Here is a 17,107-nt window from a genome sequence, read left to right as displayed (position 1 = left end):
TATTTCCTATCTGACTGTTGTTGGTGTAATAAGAGAACTAATTTTATACTTTGATCTGAAGTGTCTGGCTCACCACTCTAACTTGTCTTGCTCGTTTCCTACGTAGGAAGTCAGATCATGCACAAGTAAATTTTCTTTCTTTCTTCTCCATCCTTATTCTTTGAAACTTCCCCCTTCTCTGCTAGCTGAGACATGCCAAGTCACACTGGAGAAAAATGATTAATGGCAAGGTTGAAGATGATGTGGATCTAATAGGAGCCCCCTGAGACTGTCCAGGTGAAGGCAAATGTGGGTAACCACCTGGGAACACATCCCTGTGGCTGGGGTGCCACCCTACAGGCCGAGCACCTGCCTGCTTCACAGAATGCCTTTCCACCAATAGGCTCTGCACCAGCGGGTATGGGCAAGGGAGTAACTGTGGCTCCATGCTTAAGAGCAAAACCCTAGAAGCCAGCCAGGGCTCCTCCTCAACACAGGGAGGTCTGTTTATGGAGACACAAGAGCCTATAAACCGCAACGAAATCCATCGAACCACAACTGTGTCAACGTTGAAGAACCTCAGGAACACAGCAGGTTCAAGAGGAAAATTGTAGAATACACACAGTAAGACTGTATTACTCATGTTCAGAAACATGTGAACCAGGGAGGCGTGGGGCACGGACCTGCCACTCATCTGCTCTGAGGGTCTGTTTCACTGGCAGCACCGTCTCTTACTGGCGACACCAACACCACCTTATCACCCTAGGATAAGACGCAGTAGAAGCAGGGTGCTCCTCTTCTCCATTCCCTGGCCAGAGAGGAAGATGCTACGCAGCCTGCTTCACCCTTAGCAGACTGTCTTGCAAACTAAACACTGAGGTCCAGGCAACAATCAACTCTAAAGCCACTCACAAGAATAACCCCGCTCCCTGTGCACAGACAGCTGCTCCATGACCTCAGAGGTGTGATGCAGCGAGACCAGAAAGCTGAAACGCACCTGGGATGCCAGAGTGCCGCTCCTGGGGCTGGGGCAGGACATGTGAGGCTGCAGGTGAGAGACACAGCCACGGGAGTGCCACCTGGTGACCAGCCACGCCAGGGACACTCAGCTGCCCCTGCTCACTCACCCTTAACACGGGAAATGGGTCACTTGGACTGTTATGTGCAGGTCTGGACACTTAAAACTTTTTCCCTCATTCAGTCCAAAGATAACCAAAATACATGCCTGGGGATGAAAAACGAGGGATACCGCTAGGTAAATGCTTTCCACTGGATTTGTGGAAAGTTTCAATGTAAACATAGGGACTCAGTATTAATGCAAATACAATTGTTCATGAAGTGTTTGGCAATTCAACCTTAAAACAACTGTAAATACAATGGCCAAACGTTTCTGGGCAATGTCATTAGATTTTAAAAAACTAACTTCTTGCAGGATAATGGAGAAAAAAAAATAGAAACACACTAAGCAAGGGCAGACAGGCTTTGGGCAGCTGTAGAGAAGTCCTGGGGTGGGCACACAGGTGCCGAAGGCCTTCCTGCTCTCTCTCTCAAGCACATGGGAGTTCTGGGGGTTCGTTTTAGTATTCCAATAGCCACGAGCTCTACATGTTCTTAGGTACTGTAAAACCTTTCCTAATAAAAAAGATCATAACTGTCTTAAATATACTGTGGGAACTGACCAGGCATGTAAAATGAGAGTGAACTTGGGTGAGAGGCCACCTGTTTCTACTGCCAAGTCACTGGTGGCATTCACCCACCATCAGTGCAGAGCTCCCACCCTTTGCCCCTGGCCTGAATTCTCATACAAAGGGCCCACCCTCTCCTCCCAACCCGCCACAAGCCTCGACCAGAAGTAGCTCTGACCTAAACAAAAGATCTCCACTCGAAGGTTTCCCAAGGAGAATGTGGTCTAAATATACTTTGTGGGGTTCTTAGGACTGGAAAGTGCAGTCAGCCTCTAGGTTCTGCCTGGCAGTCCACTTTGTTTTGATAAAAACTGGGTGTCCACCCAAGTCCTTCACCAACATAATTAACTTAAAATTATTTCTGCTATTTCAAGTTTTTTAATCTATTGCACAACTAGATCTGGGGCTTGTTCCTGATTGCTGACCCTCATGGAGGGCTGCTCTGTAGGAGTGGTCTGGGAGCTACAGTGTTCATGTTCAAATCTGTGTTCTTTAGAAACAGCCTCAGTTTCTTCATTCATTATATGAGGGTGATGATACCTACTGCACAGGACTGTGGTGGAGAACGTGCCAGCACATGTAAAAACACTTTCAACAATACCTGACACTAGTGTGTCTTTTTTTTGCTTTTGCTTTTATTGAAGTAAAATTGGTGTAAAACATATTAGTTTCAAAGTGTATAATTTCATCTTTGTATACACTTATAAAAGATGATCACCACTGTAAATCTGGTTACCAAATGCTACCATACAACTGAAACTTTTCACCCACCTCATCCACACCCCAAAACATGTTGTTGTTGTTTTTAAATGCCAACCCCTCCCCTAAGTGGCCTGAGTGAGCCAGCACAGCAGCTCTCTCTAGTGGAGTACTGCAAGGCCACTGTTAACAGGCAGCAACCCAGGCAACACTGTACTACAAGCTAGAGAGGGCAAAGCAAGCCCTGGGCTACAAGTTTTCTCCTATGATGCTGTCAATTTATCAATTGTCTGCAAAGAAGCCCAGAGCTCAGCATAAAAAGAAAAAAAACCATATCAGAGATGCACCACCTAAGATGGATACAGAAGGCTGGCCAACAGGAGAGCTATGAGGTTTCCAGGCAGAGGCCTCTATCTCCTTTGCCATCCCAGCTAGGACAAGCTCACAAAACAGTACCAGCATGGAGCTCTCTGCTCCCGGACAGAATCAGTTTTCTAAAACAAACATTTACATCTTGATAGAATTCACCAAGTGTATATCTGAAGCAAGAGTAAAACCCGATCTACGTGTGGCTAGGGTCAGACAGAAGAATATATTTTCTAGAATTCTGGTGGGTTTCCATGATCCTACGGGAAGGGCATGGGAAGACTAACGTAAGTGATCTTTTGCATTCTAAAATAGGGGGTCTAAGCGGAAAGTACACGCAGGGGCGTTTAGCAGCATCTGCAGACATTTCTGATCACCCCAACTTGGGGGAGGGGGTGAGGGCCTACTGGTACCTAGGATGCTGCTCTCTGTCCTCCATGCAGGAGACAGCTTCCATTATAAACAGTAATGCTTCGGAGGAGAGACCCTGTTCTAACCCAAATAAACTCTTTTCTGTTGAGGCAGGATCTTAGTTCTCTGACCAGGGATTGAACCTGTGCCCTTAGTGGAGAAAGCAGAGTCCTAATCACTGGACCACCAGGGAATTCCCTTTGTTGAGTCTTAATCTACTCCATAGCTCCTCCCTGACATTAGTTCTTCTCCTTCCCTCTGTCCCTGGGCACCCAGCTTCTGAGTTCCCAGAGATGCTGCTCCTCAAATGCACAGGCTTTTCAGTCAGAAGGTTTCATCCAATCCCCATCACCAAGCTCCTTCCACCATGAAGGCCATATCTCAAGTCACCTGTTCCTATTCAGAACCACCTTAAAAGCTGTGTAGACCACACCTGGTGCTTGAGAAGCTCATTGAGGGCCTCCAGAGGGTAGACACACCGGTAGGGTCCTCTGTCAACTTCTCCTGGGCACTGGAGGGGCCAGGGAGTCTCCTGTCTATGTGCCATCCGAGAACCTACAGCTTTTTCTGGTCTCTTAATACCAGGGACAAGAGGCACTGGACACCCCCTCTGCAATCATCTCACAGGACTCTGCACGTTGTTTAAGATGTATATGTTGCTAGAGAGACTCCTTGTGCTATGTCAACAGAGATATGGTGGTTTCTGGTAGTAGTAGCACAGATTTGGTTTCTGGTAGTAGTAGCACAGATTAAACTGCTTTGTGAAGCAAAGATGCCAAGAAGTCACCTCACCAGTCCTCCCTTTCCACTTGACAAAAGTGCCAGCACAGACTCTGAAGACAAGCTTTCCTTTGGCAAAGCCCTAGGAGCCTACCCCCATCCCCAACTCTGAAAGTATCATGGGGGCTTCTGCCTTGAAGGGAATAACAGAGCTATTCTTCATACACAAAGCCCTGTCCCCAGAGAAATTCAAGACATTCAGGGTTGTGCCAAGGCTTTCCAAGCTCTCTGGGGAGCAGCACAGGCACACCCTTCAAAATGCTGCAGTGTCTTCAGAACTGAGACCCCCAATAAGACCCCTTCCTGCTCTATTAGCCAAACATCCTCAAAGTCTAGAGAATTCTAAAAGGGAGACTCTGAAATCAGGATGGGTGTTCTCTGACATCAGATACCCTCAAGCCCAAGGAGAGGTTTCACAGAAGCGAGACAGTAACTGAGCTGGAAGGGGTCTCACTCAGGAGGAAGAGTCTGTGGACCATCCCAAAGCTGCCAGCGTGACAGAGACAGCACAGGAGGATCAGCAGGAAGCTTCATGTCAGTGCTGACATAAGCTCGTGTTCAAAGACACCAGTACATAACAAAACCTAAGAAAGGGAATATTCATGCAAAGAGCATTAAATGATGTTGGTCGAGTGAGGCCCTTTGCAGGCCTCTCAGATAGTATCTGAAGGAAGCCACAGGATGGGGTCAAGGGTATGAACGTTCCTGCCCCCTTTCCAAATCAACCAGACTGTGATTCATGACATCTGCCATCTCCCTTATCAAACACCACCTTGGTTTTCTTAATAGGTAAAAATCGTTACCTCCTCCCTGCATCATTTTGTAGATTTTGCTCTCAATGTGGAGCTGAGGGTGTTTGGTTTTGACACATTCAAGCTTGATGGCAACTTCTTCTCCTGCAGCAATGTCCGTACCTTGGCAAAGGAAAAAAAACACAAATGTTAATCATCTGGTATCTCCCACCTAACCCAATGTTACAACACATTGGAGAAACCAGTGCTATGAGAATCTTCTGAGGACAACCAGCTGATGGATGTACTCCTCTTTCTACTACAAAATGGTGTCAGCAGCAGACAAATCCTTGTGGGAAAATCACCTTATTTTCACTTTTTAAAACAGGAGTATGTAACATGTATAGAAAAATCTTACATGGCATTGCATCACCCACTTCCATATGGTCCTCCGCTCATCACCAGAGACCCGGAGACAGGCTGTACAGTTCTCTCCACAGGACCTCTACTTGGTCTGAACCTTCTCACCCAGCCTGCTGGTCAGCCTTGCATTCACCCATCCTAAGCTAGACCATAGGGAGTCCCAGGGCAACACATTTCATGTCGACCCCATTTCTCCATGCTTCCTTGAGAGGCCTCAAGGGTGTACAATCCTCTCTCCAGAGGGAAAGCTGGGTTTCCACTGAATAACCACATGGTCTAAGCCCATCTCAGTCCATGAGGCCCAAGTACCAAGCCACAAACAGCAGGGTGGTTCTCAAGGGGGCTTGGTTCCCACGACACGGCAGGAGCCATCATTTGCCCAACACAGGTCAGGCCCAGGGAGACCCAGCACATCCCTTCCCTCCCAGGGACCAGAACACTGCTCTGTGTCTCCTACAGACACTGGATCTGGACTGGGTTTTGTCCTCAAAGCCCTAATCACACCAATGCAATACATACTTGTCACTCATCTTTTGCCAATTTTGTGCTAAAACTAGCAACATATCTGCTCACACCTCCTGATCACCAGCCCATGACTGAAGATCAGAGGTTTAACCTCACGATCCCATTCTCTTCTTTACTACAATGTGGACTTACATACGTGACAACTACTACCCATGCAGGCTTATCACACAAATGTTCCTGAGTGCCAGTCTGACTCAAAGCTATGCTGCAAGACCCCCCTTGCCCTCCCAAGGCACATTCACTAGAGAATAGGAAAAGCAGTCTTAGAAAGCACATACCTAGGTCTCCCCTTGCTTTCCTCACCAGTTCTAAGTTAAAGCACTTTAATTCTTCCCAGAAGTACGGTTGTTTGTGAAGGAATTAACACTGGCTCCAGCAGCCCAGACGAAACCTAGACCCACGCTGGGCAAAGCAATGTTGCCTGTCCCTGGGAACTCAAGTTTCTCTCTCCATCTGAGTTCAGAGGGGAGACCAGGAGTCTGTTTCTTGGAGTTGTGGGGATGAATGGGTTGCTGGTTACAAAGCACACTGAGACTCCCGGACAAAAGGCAGAGTAAGGTCAGCAAGCACTATAACAATGAAGACCTGCAGGAGAGTTGTCTGCTTGATATTCACGAACCCAGTAAATGCCCAAGAAAGAGAAACTTTCTCCTCTAGTCTGCTCAGACAGGTGCTTGAAATGTATCCATTTCTAGTGGCCCTAGGTACAAAGCTGGTCACCACTGCTGGGGTTCCATGGGAATAACTACCATTTGATCACTGTCAGTGACCACCTTGAATTGAAAAACTCCATTTAACATGCCACAAAAACTCCTGGGCACTGCGAAGAAAGATAGTTAATACATTTTGTGCTTCCTGCCTCAGACTGGGATAATTTACATAATCACAAGAGAAATGATGTCATTTTAAAATGTACTGTGTAAATGGAAAATGACCTCTGAGTTCCTGTGAGGACCTGGAACTCTGAACTGAACTTGCCAGCCCATGAGGAAGGGGTGACTCATCTTTCTAGTTGCCTCAGCTACTCTCCCAAAGCAGGAGCATCAGAAAGTCTCTGACTATAGCACTCTTGCTCTTTCAACTGTGTCTGTTCTGTCCACCTTGCCAAGAGGCATCGCAATGACAACACAGCCTGAGCCTGCACAGGCTACCTACTGAACGTGCACCTTCAAGAAGGCTGAGAACACTTCTAGCTCCACTGTATCATGGTTGATAAAGCTAACATCTGAGTCACCCTGCAATACTGACAAATGACCACAGGCAACTCTGAAACACAACTGAATTCCAGCCTCCCCTAACATCACACCAGCAACAAAGCCAGCCTCCCCCAAGACCACACAGAGCAAGAGTCAGCTTCACCTAAGATTACACCAGGAAACAGCTCACCTCCTCTATGATTACACCAGCAAACAGAGTCAGCCTGCCCTAGAATTACACCAGGACACAGAGTCCATCCCCTCCACGATCATATCAGCAACAGAGTCAGCCCTCTACAGCATCACAGATGTGAACGGTGCCCTGAGTCTGATGACTGAAAGAGGAAAGGCTGGACATGGGTTCTCTGCCAAACAGACTTGAGGGCAGCACCCACTCCAGGCTGTCTCCTCTCAAAGGTCTTCACCGCTGGGTGAAGAAGCAGAGCTTCAAGTTCTGTATGTTCCATGGGAACTAAACGTGAGAGACCCCTGAGCAAAACTGAGGTGAACCACCCTGGAGCCCTGCAGTCCTGTCCCAACCCCCCTGGCTGACAGCAGCCGCTGTGCTCTACCACCAGTGCTGGCCCACGTCTTGTCCTCAAACTGCCACGAATCCACAAAGGGGAAATACAGGATAGTGAGGAAGCACCCAAGAGCTCTGATGGCAACATGACACTGCTGCATTTTAATCTTATTTAACAAAAGTGCTCATCTGCCACAACTGGAAATGACAAAACTTGGTTCTTCCACAACAGGTAACTTTTATAAATATTTCTAGATGGGGAACAAAAAAATTTGAAAGGTATTACTTAGCTCTGGGTTCTAGATTCAGAGCACGTCAAAACCAAATGGCACATCATGATTACTCTTAATGTTTGTTTATAGTGAGATGTTTTATCCCCCAACAACCTCAGCTCTTTTGCGCAGTTCCACTGCTGGTCAGACAAGAGTTCCCTCTCACTAGTCTATGTTTAGACACAGGTTAATGCTGGTCCTAGGAAAACAAAATTATGTCCCTCAAGTTGACAGCAAAGACAGAGAATAAATGAAGTGAACTTAACTCTAAGCTTAGCCCTTTCCTGGAAGAGAAAGGTTAACTCCCATTGATGGCTGTCTTATCTTAAGAAATAGGGAGAGGCCTCTCAACAGCAGGTCAAAAGTTACTCTTGCAGGACAACCACTGACAAAGCAGCTGACCTGGTATCTACAAACACTCAAGCCACCACCGTAAAGGACACAGGCGTATGACTACAAGAGCTGCATACTGGCAACAGCTTTCCTCTCCTGCCCAGTCAGCCACCATTTTGGAACCTCTACTGCGTGCCAGACACCCCACTGAAGAAAAATGAAAGTCAGAGAAGCGAAAAAACATGAAAACAAGTATGAAGAGGTTACTAAGCTTTAGCTCCCCCAAAGTGTCTGTGTATATGATAAAGTCAAACTGCAAAGTCCACCTGGGTTGAACACTGGACAGATGAGGCCATCCTCTGACAAACTGATTGTCAGGATCAAGTACAAATGCCAACAGCTGGTAGGAAGAAAACCTCCTCCATTACACCAATCACAAAGCGGGGTGGGTCCAAGGTACTGTAATCACCTCTACAAGCCAAACATGGACAAGAATAGAGCTCCATGAGAACAGGGGGCTCACAGTTTGGGAAAGACTGGAACAAACTGCAGGGCACTGTGCTGAGTGCGCATGTCAGCACAGCAGGCTGCTGGGAAGGGAGGCCAGCTCTGGGCCTTCTTGGTTCATAAGGCATTTAGCAAGCTGAAGGACAGCTCTTAACCCTCAGCTTCAAACATCTGAAAGCGCTACAAAGTCCAAGAAGACCCCAAACCCCACACTCAAAGCAAGGTGGAGGAGGAGTCGTCCAGAGTGATCTGACCTATAGCAAAGTGACAGCAATTGGAACAACTTTTAATTGTCATCATACTATAATTTGTGGGACATAATTTTAAGATGAGAACCAAATTCCTCATTCCTCAACTAATGACTAATTAATTGCCTAAAAAATGGGGAAAAAAAAAAAAAACCAACAAACCCAGAAACAACAGTGGTACAGATGACTCAATACATCCCATGGTCCTTGGACCATAAAGACTGAGAGCTGAAGAATTGATGCTTTCGAATGGTGGTGCTAGAGAAGACTCTTGAGAGTCCCTTGGACTGCAAGGAGATTAAACCAGTCAATCCTAAAAGAAATCAACCCTGAATATTCATTGGAAGGACTGATGCTGAAGCTCCAATACTTTGGCCACCTGATGTGAAGACCCAACTCACTGGAAAACACCCTGATGCTGGGAAAGACTAAAGGCAAAAGAACGGGGTGCAGCAGAGGGTAAGATGGTTCGATGGCATCACCAATTCAATGGACATGATTCTGAGCAAACTCTGGGATATAGTGGAGGACAGAGAGCCTGGTGCTGCAATCCACAGGGTCACAAAGAGTCAGACACGACTTAGCGACTGAACCACCTCTGACCCACTTTTCCAGTCACATCTCAATCTAACAAGACCATGTCACATTTTTCTCAGTGAGGTAGCATGTAGCCTGAAGCCACCACTACATGGTGCCAAGAGCCAAGGCTGATGAAAATAACTGGTTGTATCCAACTGCACACAAGTAACTCTAAGTGTACTCCAATGGCTGGGCCATGTGGGTACTCATAACTAGCGCTCAAGAGGCACAGTCAATCCATCTTAGGATAAATGTGAAGGAGAAAACTGAAGACAGATCCCTCTGGGACCAGTCAGCATGATGATCTGTATCAAGCACCACTGGTGTGTCCAGAACAAGGTGAGGCCCAAAGGACACACTTGTGAATAAGCCTACAGGGTCTCCTGCAAAACTCTCAACTTCTTTGTGAATGACCTGGTGACAGTGTTCCACACTCTGACTGAACAAAGTTTTGGAAAGCAGAGGGCTGTCTGGCAAGGTTTCAGACCAGAGAACACAAAGTTTCAAAACACTGACTTTTTCCTATCAGTGTAAAGGTGGCTAATGGATTGGCTTTTCAGTATGGCTCCTAGATCCTAGGTTAAAACTTTTGCCAAAATCTATTGTTCTATAAATAAGGCAAACAGCATGCATTTACCCAGCACTTTGCCTCCCAAAACACTGCTGAGAAGGCAACTGCTGACTACCGGACATAAATATTTAAACAGCAAAACCCAAGTGTCTCTAAAGTGTATTCTACTCAGCAGGGCAGTACAGCACACACGGATGTGACAGGTTTCCCTGTATGGTAAGGGTACCAAAAACAGTTAGGAACTCCCCTAAGTGCTGATTCCTCTTACACTGTCAGCCCAGGAGGTTGTGCATCCTTTTGGGAACTATAGCCAAGGATGGGGCAGTGAGCACACGGACTTGGGACCATCTGAAAGGCATAACCCAGAAGCATTACTGACAAACGAAGCTATTCCTGACCCTCCCTGACACCAGCCAAACAAAAACACCAGAGCGGGCTGCGCAAGCACAGAGCATGTTTACCCCCAAACTTGCGCAATGAGAGTCCCTCTGCACACGCAGGGGTAGGAGTAACTTATATACAATTATTCCTTTGGGAAAACCCAATAAGGTATTTTTAAACTTTCAACTGTAAGACTCAAGACCACCTTTTATTACACACATGTATATGCGCTTTCTTTCACTGGAAATCTGAAGCCATCCGGAACGTTCTAATCTTTCCCCTCGTCTACCTGGAAGAATTTTCATAGCAAAAGGGTAAGCTAATGAGTAGAGCTTTGCCACTTTATTTGCCTCTAAGTCTGCCAACACCCTAACGCTGACTTTGTCCAGAATCACCTGAATGTCATTCTCGATTAAGCCGAGGTACCTAGTACGGAACTTGGATGCGCAACATGTTCTCTACGACCACTCGACTGGCCCCCAGGCGACCCTGTGCGCCACCTGCGGTCTACGACCCAGGCTCCGAGCCAGAGGGGCTGGTCAGCTGAGGCCGCACCGTCACGAGGAGCGCCGAGGAAGCCTCGGCCAGCCCCGGACTCTTCTCGTGCCCGCCGCACGGGCGTAGGACGTGGGAGCCGCACTAGCCGACGGCCTTTGTCTGCCTGGGGGGGCCACTGGGAGCGGACACCAGGCGGGGCAGGCAGAGCGGGCAGCGAGGGCCTAACCGAGGCTCCCGGCCACTGCTCAGAGGCCGCGAGCTCAGGTTAAGCAGGTGCCCTCGGAGTGGGGTGGTGGGGTGGAGGGGCGAGGGTCAAAAAGGCCAGAAGTTCCTGCCTGGGGAGCTGGGAGATCCGAACCAGCGGGGACCCGGCTCACCGCCCGCGGCGAAGAGGGTCGGGCCTGGGGTTCGAGTCGTCGGGGGCGGGGTCGCCGGGGCGGAGGCCGGAGCGGAACCGGGGCCGGCGGACGCCGGTTTGGGGTGGCCCGCGCCGGGGGGAGGGGCGCCTCACCGAGATAGATGTCTCCGAAGGAGCCGCTGCCGATCTTCCGGCCCAGCCGGTACCTGTTCCCCACTCTAAGCTCCATGACGGCGGCGGCGGGACCGGTTTACTCCTGCCCTCCCGGCCGCTTCCTGGGTCTGAGCTCGGGGAGGCGGCGCCGCTGCTGCCGCTACTGCGGGTCCGGCTGCCGGCTCCGCCCCCCTCACGGCCCCGCTTTCACCATCGCTTTTCGGTCGCCCCGCCGCTCCCAGCGCCTCAATACGGGGCGGATGAGACAGTTCGAGCGCCGCCGCCCCTGTCCCGGCCCCCGCCGGCCCCGCTCGCCCTCTCCCCGCCGCGGATGGACTCGGATCTCCCGGGCCTAAATCTCCCTTCAGCTGCCTGAAGGAGCCGCCGCCATCGCGCTGTGACGTCACTTCCCCTAGCAACCCAGTGGGGCGGGGCTGTGCTGGCCGAGGGGCGGGGCCGCGGCTTCGGGCGGAGGGGCAGGCGGCGAGACCGCGCAGCCTAGGGGCAGGGCTAGGGGCGGGGTTAGGGGCGCGGCCGGGGCCTCGGGAGAGAGCCTGGGTGAGGGCTGGGCCTGGAGCCAGTGCTGTGTCGCGTAGTCGCGACTCACGGGTGTCTCAGTCCTCCCCTTTCCTTGCCCCCTGCCCACCCCCGTCCAGCAGTCCCTGGCCGAGAGCCCCCTGCCTGGTCCCTTTCCGCATGCAGGATCCACGTGCTCTCGCAGGGACTTCGTTTGTCCCCGCAGGTGTCTGGGAAGCCAGCGTCTCCTCGCGACAGGCATGGGACAGGCTTCCAGGCACTGCCCTTTGCCGGAGGGAGAGAGGGGACAGCCTGTCTCTCCAGGCCCCAGACCCACGCCTTTGGGACTCTCGGCGGCTGGGGTGGTGGGTGTGGGGACGCCCTTCCCTGCACAGGTGCCTGCAGGAAGTGACACAGGCCGGGACACAAGTGTGCACAGGTTTCTTGGGCTGGCCAGGGCGTGCACTGTGCAGTTCCCCTCCCACCCTATGAGCCAAGCCCCGGGCCTACAGCAGGCTCAAGGGCCGACAGCAAGCTCAAGCCTCTGTCGGAAGGAGGAGCAGTCCTAGGACCTCTGGCGTCAGACTGAAAGGTGAAGCTGACGTTACCGTGGTTCAGAGGATGAGACCTGCATCGCCTGCCTCTCCAGTTCTGTCTCCTGGAAACTGGATCTCCGTTTTCATTTAATCTGCTTTGGCTCTTCAGAGAGGCCCCTGAACCAAAAGGAAATGAGTTTCACCTGGATTCTTCTCTCGGCCTATCTCCTACCCCAACCAAAAAGAAGGAACCATGAACAAGCTGTTATTGCATATTTTTGGACAGCCAACAGACATACTACTCTGAGCACAGGGGTTACATAGAGGTGTGAGTGAGATAGCTGCACAGGCTGTTGATTCTGGATCATCATCTCTAGTTGCAGAGGAGGAAACTGCCTGGTCTCTCCATTCTCAAGTCTTCCCTCTCCACCACTCTGCCACAGTAGTGCAGCCCGTTTGAACACTATTGGTGGTCAGGTTGGAGGAGCAAGCATCAGTTCCTGAATGTTACATAGTAGTGCCGGAAGACAGTATGAGAGGCTTCAAGGCAAACTGGGGTCAACCACTAATGAGTGGTGGGCAATCAGGACCATGTCATATCCATGCACAGTGGTGAACCTAGTTTCTCAGTCTTAGGGGGTTGGGAAGATTTTTGGCAAACTAGTGAAAAATAGCCTTGCTGGCAGAATATGCTGTTGAGGTGCCCAGTCCCCCCATCAGAGAAACCATGAGTGCAGGCTAGAAACAGAAAGGGGCCTGGCCCCAGCTTCCTGGAAATACTGGACTGGCCACTCCCTTAGCTGCCCTGTGGCTGATTGCTGGTCAGCAGTCCCCTGCTGGGGCCTCAGTGTCCTTTCTCAACAAGAAGCTGCAGCTCTTTGGGCTCCTCTCATGCCCCAGGATTCTGCCTGCTTCTCCTTTTCCCTCCGCCCCCAGAATTGGTCAGGGTAATCCCATGGCCATCTGCTGTGTGTGCCTCAGTTTCCCATTTGTGAAGCACCCTTCCACGGGCCAGGGCTTGCAGAGGCTGTGCAGTGAGAGCTGCTTCCCCACTTCTGGCCTCCTGGAACGGGGCCTAATACACCTTCGGGAATCACAATGCTCTCTGTGCTCATGTTCTGCCCTCTATCCCTGCTCTTGTGTGACCCTGAGAAGGTCAAAGTCAGTGCCCTAGACCCTCCCTTGGGGCATGGTATCAGGACCGGGAATAACATGGCCGGAAGGCTGGCATGTGGCCTGGAGTCTGCCACATACGTGAGTGTTCTTTTTGTTGGAAATGGCCTCATTAGCATCCCAGCTCAGGCTGATTCCAAGCTGACACCCAGGTTGCACCTGGCATATAGTAGGCACTCAGTAAACCCTGACTTCATGAATGACTCACATGGATGAACTTCCAGCTCCTAGGCCAGGCCACTTCCAAGCAGAACTGCCAGGTTCAGACCCCACTTTCACAGCCAGGGTGGGTTTCAGTGCGCCCCTCCAAGACTCATGATTCTGCTTCCAGCAGGGACACTGACTTTACCAGCACTCCCCCGCAAAAACTCACTCACACTCAGGTTGCCCCAGGTGTGTTCCTCAATGGGCTGGGGGCCCATCTGCCTCTGCCCAGCGTCTTTTTATTTTAATCTAAAACTGCAGAAGGAAAGTCTTATCCAAAAGGCTGGGGAGTGGGGGCTGGAAGGCTGGAGGCCTTTCACCCGATCCTCTCCCTCCCGGCCCCTCTCTGCTGCCCAGATTTCCCCATGGGTCCCTGACACTGCTTTCCATCCCCTGCGTGTCGCTGTCAGAGCCCTGCGTGTCTCTGTGCAGACCATCCCCGCTCCACCTGGCACTGCAGTTTTAATGCACTTCCAAATACGTGGTCCCCTTTGCTTTAACCCAAACTCCCTGTGACTTCCTGGGTAGGTGAGGAAGCTTCTGAGGGAGGGGGCTGCCCAGCCTGTCCTCTGCCCTCACGTGAAAGCAGAGCGAGAAGGAAGCAAGCTGAGACCTTGTGTGTCCTGGTATGCAGAGGGTTCCTGGGCTTCTGCTGGGTACGACTTGCGCCTCTGTGAGTGACTTTATCAAGATCGAGTTGATAAACCGCATTTCACCCTTTCGGAGTATACAATTCATGTACAGTCCAGTGGTTTTTAGTATATAGCAACCACCATCACAGTCAATTTTACATTTTCATCACCCCCAAAAGAAGCCCGTACCCCACACCTACTCCTGCATGTCCCATGCATGAATGAAGCCATTGTGTTCTCTGAGGTCAGACCAGGGCTGACATCAGGCTGCAAAGGTCTGCATTTTCCTGTCCCCTGAGAGCACACACCTCCCTTATCCCATCCTGGCATCATGCTGTGGGTTGTCAGACCCTTTTGGGGGAGATGGATAGATATACACCCCAGTCTCCAGAGACACGAGGCATATGAATGTGCCTGTGTCCTTGGAAGGACACCTGACCTGGGCCTGGGTAGGATCTGGGAGATTCTCTGGGTCCTCTGGCTACTGTATCTCACTGTAGCCCCATACCTCCCAGCCACTGCCTCTGTTCTCCTTCCTCCTCTGGCTAGCTGCTCTGGCTTCAGGTAATTTCTGTCCCTGAGCTCCCCTGACCTCCCTGCTGTGCCATCTTCAGCTGACTGACTGGTCTTGGTCCTTGGTTCTTTTTCTGCCCCAGGTCACGGGTCACTGGCAAGAGTCAATTAATGGGTTAGGTGAGAGAGTCAATTCCTAGGTAGGTTGAAAAGAAGTCCAGGGTCCCCAAGGAGGAGAAAAGGGTCTGGGGCTCTCAAGGAGAAAAAGACAGATGTTTTATTCTACATTGCTTTGTTTTCAGTTCAGTCGCTCAGTCATGTCCAACTCTTTGCGACCCCATGGACTGCAGCACACCAGGCTTCCCTGTCCATCACCAACTCCTGGAGCTTGCTCAAACTCATGTCCATCAAATTGGTGATGCCATCCAACCCATCTCATCCTCTGTCGTCCCCTTCTCCTGTCTTCAATTTTGCCCAGCATCAGGGTCTTTTCTAATGAGTCAGTTCTTCGCATCAGGTGGCCAAAGTATTGGAGTTTCAGCTTTAGCATCAGTCCTTCCAATAAATTTCCTTTAGGATGGACTGGTTGGATCTCCTTGCAGTCCAAGGGACTCTCAAGAGTCTTCTCCAACACCACAGTTCAAAAGCATCAATTCTTTGGCCCTCAGCTTTCTTTATAGTCCAACTCTCACATCCATACATGACTACTGGAAAAACTATAGCTTTGACTAGATGGACCTTTATTGGCAAAGTAATGTCTCTGTTTTTTAATATGCCATCTAGGTTGGTCATAGTTTTTCTTCCAAGGAGCAAGTGTCTTTTAATCTCATGACTGCAGTCACCATCTGCAGTGATTTTGGAGCCCCCAAAGTAAAGTCACTGTTCCCATTGTTTCCTTATCTATTTGCCATGAAGTGATAGGACCGGATGCCATGATCTTCGTTTTTTGAATGTTGAGTTTTAAGCCAACTTTTTCATTCTTCTCTTTTACTTCAACAAGAGGCTCTTTAGTTCTTCTTTGCTTTCTGCCATAAGGGTGGTGTCATCTACATATCTGAGGTTATTGATATTTGTCCCAGCAATCTTGATTCAGCTTGTGCTTCATCCAGCCCAGGGTTTCTCATGATGTACTCTGCATATAAGTTAAATAAGCAGGGTTATTTAAATATATAGCCTTGACGTACTCCTTTCTTGATTTGGAACCAGTCTGTTGTTCCACGTCCAGTTCTAACTGTTGCTTCTTGACCTGCATACAAATTGCTCAGGTCAGGTGGTCTGGTATTCCCATCTCTTTCAGAATTTTCCACAGTTTGTTGTGATCCACACAGTCAAAGACTTTGGCATAGTCAATTTTCTGGAACTCTCTTGCTTTCTTGATGATCCAATGAATGTTGGCAATTTGATCTCTGATTCCTCTGCCCTTTCTAAATCCAGCTTGAACATCTGAAAGTTCATGGTTTATGTACTGTTGAAGCCTGGCTTGGAGAATTTTGAGCATTACTTTACTAGCATGTGAGATGAGTGCAATTGTGTGGTGGTTTGAGCATTCTTTGGCATTGAATTTGTTTGGGATTGGAATGAAAACTGACCTTTTCCAGTCCTGTGGCCACTGCTGAGTTTTCCAAATTTGCTGAAATATTAAAGCAGCACTTTAACAGCATCCTTTAGGATTTGAAATAGCTCAACTGGAATTCCATCACCTCCACCAGCTTTGTTCGTAGTGATGCTTCCTAAGGCCCACTTGACTTCCCATTCCAGGATGTCTGGCTCTAGCCCAGTAATCATACCATGGTGGTTATCTGGGTCATGAAGATAAAAGGTTTTTTTCTACTTTGCTTTGTTTTAGTCAATATAACAATGTATCTTTCTCAAGGACATGCTTCTCCTTAACAAGTTTTTCTGACTAATCTTGTTATCTTAAGACATATGTTGTGGGGGTGGGTCTGGTAAGACCTTTCTGTTAGTTCTGATCTTGTTAAGATGTATGTTGTAGGAGTGGGTCTGGTAAAGTATACAAGGCCTTGGTAAGACTAGTAAGTGGGAGCACTTTCTGTCCTCAGAAGCTTTCTTTGTCCCTTTTTCACTTTAATAAAACTCTGCTACACGAAAGTTTTTGAGTGATCAGCCTGGTCCCTGGTCCTGAAGCTAAATCTTCTTCAGAGATGACAAATCCGACTTTGTTCACCATAAGCTATCATAGGGGCCAAGGCTATTTGCAAATTGTATCCACCTGTGGTTTCCCCTTGGTCAGAGCTTGGGGCGGCCCAGGGTCACCAAGGAGGGGTTTTGTGGCCCAGGCTCACACCCTGGAGGGA

The 17,107-nt window shown here is 49.5% G+C and overlaps 1 protein-coding gene across 6 annotated transcripts in view; it reads right to left on the bottom strand.

Moving 5' to 3' along the window:
• CSNK1D (casein kinase 1 delta) overlaps positions 1–11,348 on the bottom strand; it is a 42,164-nt gene extending 30,816 nt beyond the window's left edge. For all 6 annotated transcript variants that reach the window (XR_009595371.1, XM_042256228.1, XM_042256229.1 and 3 more), the window contains exons 1-2: positions 11,219–11,348; positions 4,724–4,834 (exon numbers count right to left, since the gene is read on the bottom strand). Coding sequence is in view for 5 of the 6 variants with exons in the window: in XM_042256228.1 (XP_042112162.1) it covers positions 4,724–4,834; positions 11,219–11,294 (187 nt within the window). In the remaining variant the exon portion in view is untranslated. The remainder of the gene's footprint in view (positions 1–4,723; positions 4,835–11,218) is intronic.
• Positions 11,349–17,107: the final 5,759 nt, after the last annotated feature.

Source organism: Ovis aries, chromosome 11 (assembly GCF_016772045.2).
Source record: "Ovis aries strain OAR_USU_Benz2616 breed Rambouillet chromosome 11, ARS-UI_Ramb_v3.0, whole genome shotgun sequence".
In the NCBI taxonomy this organism is placed as follows: Eukaryota; Metazoa; Chordata; class Mammalia; order Artiodactyla; family Bovidae; genus Ovis; species Ovis aries.
This window is presented reverse-complemented; position numbering and strand designations above follow the sequence as displayed.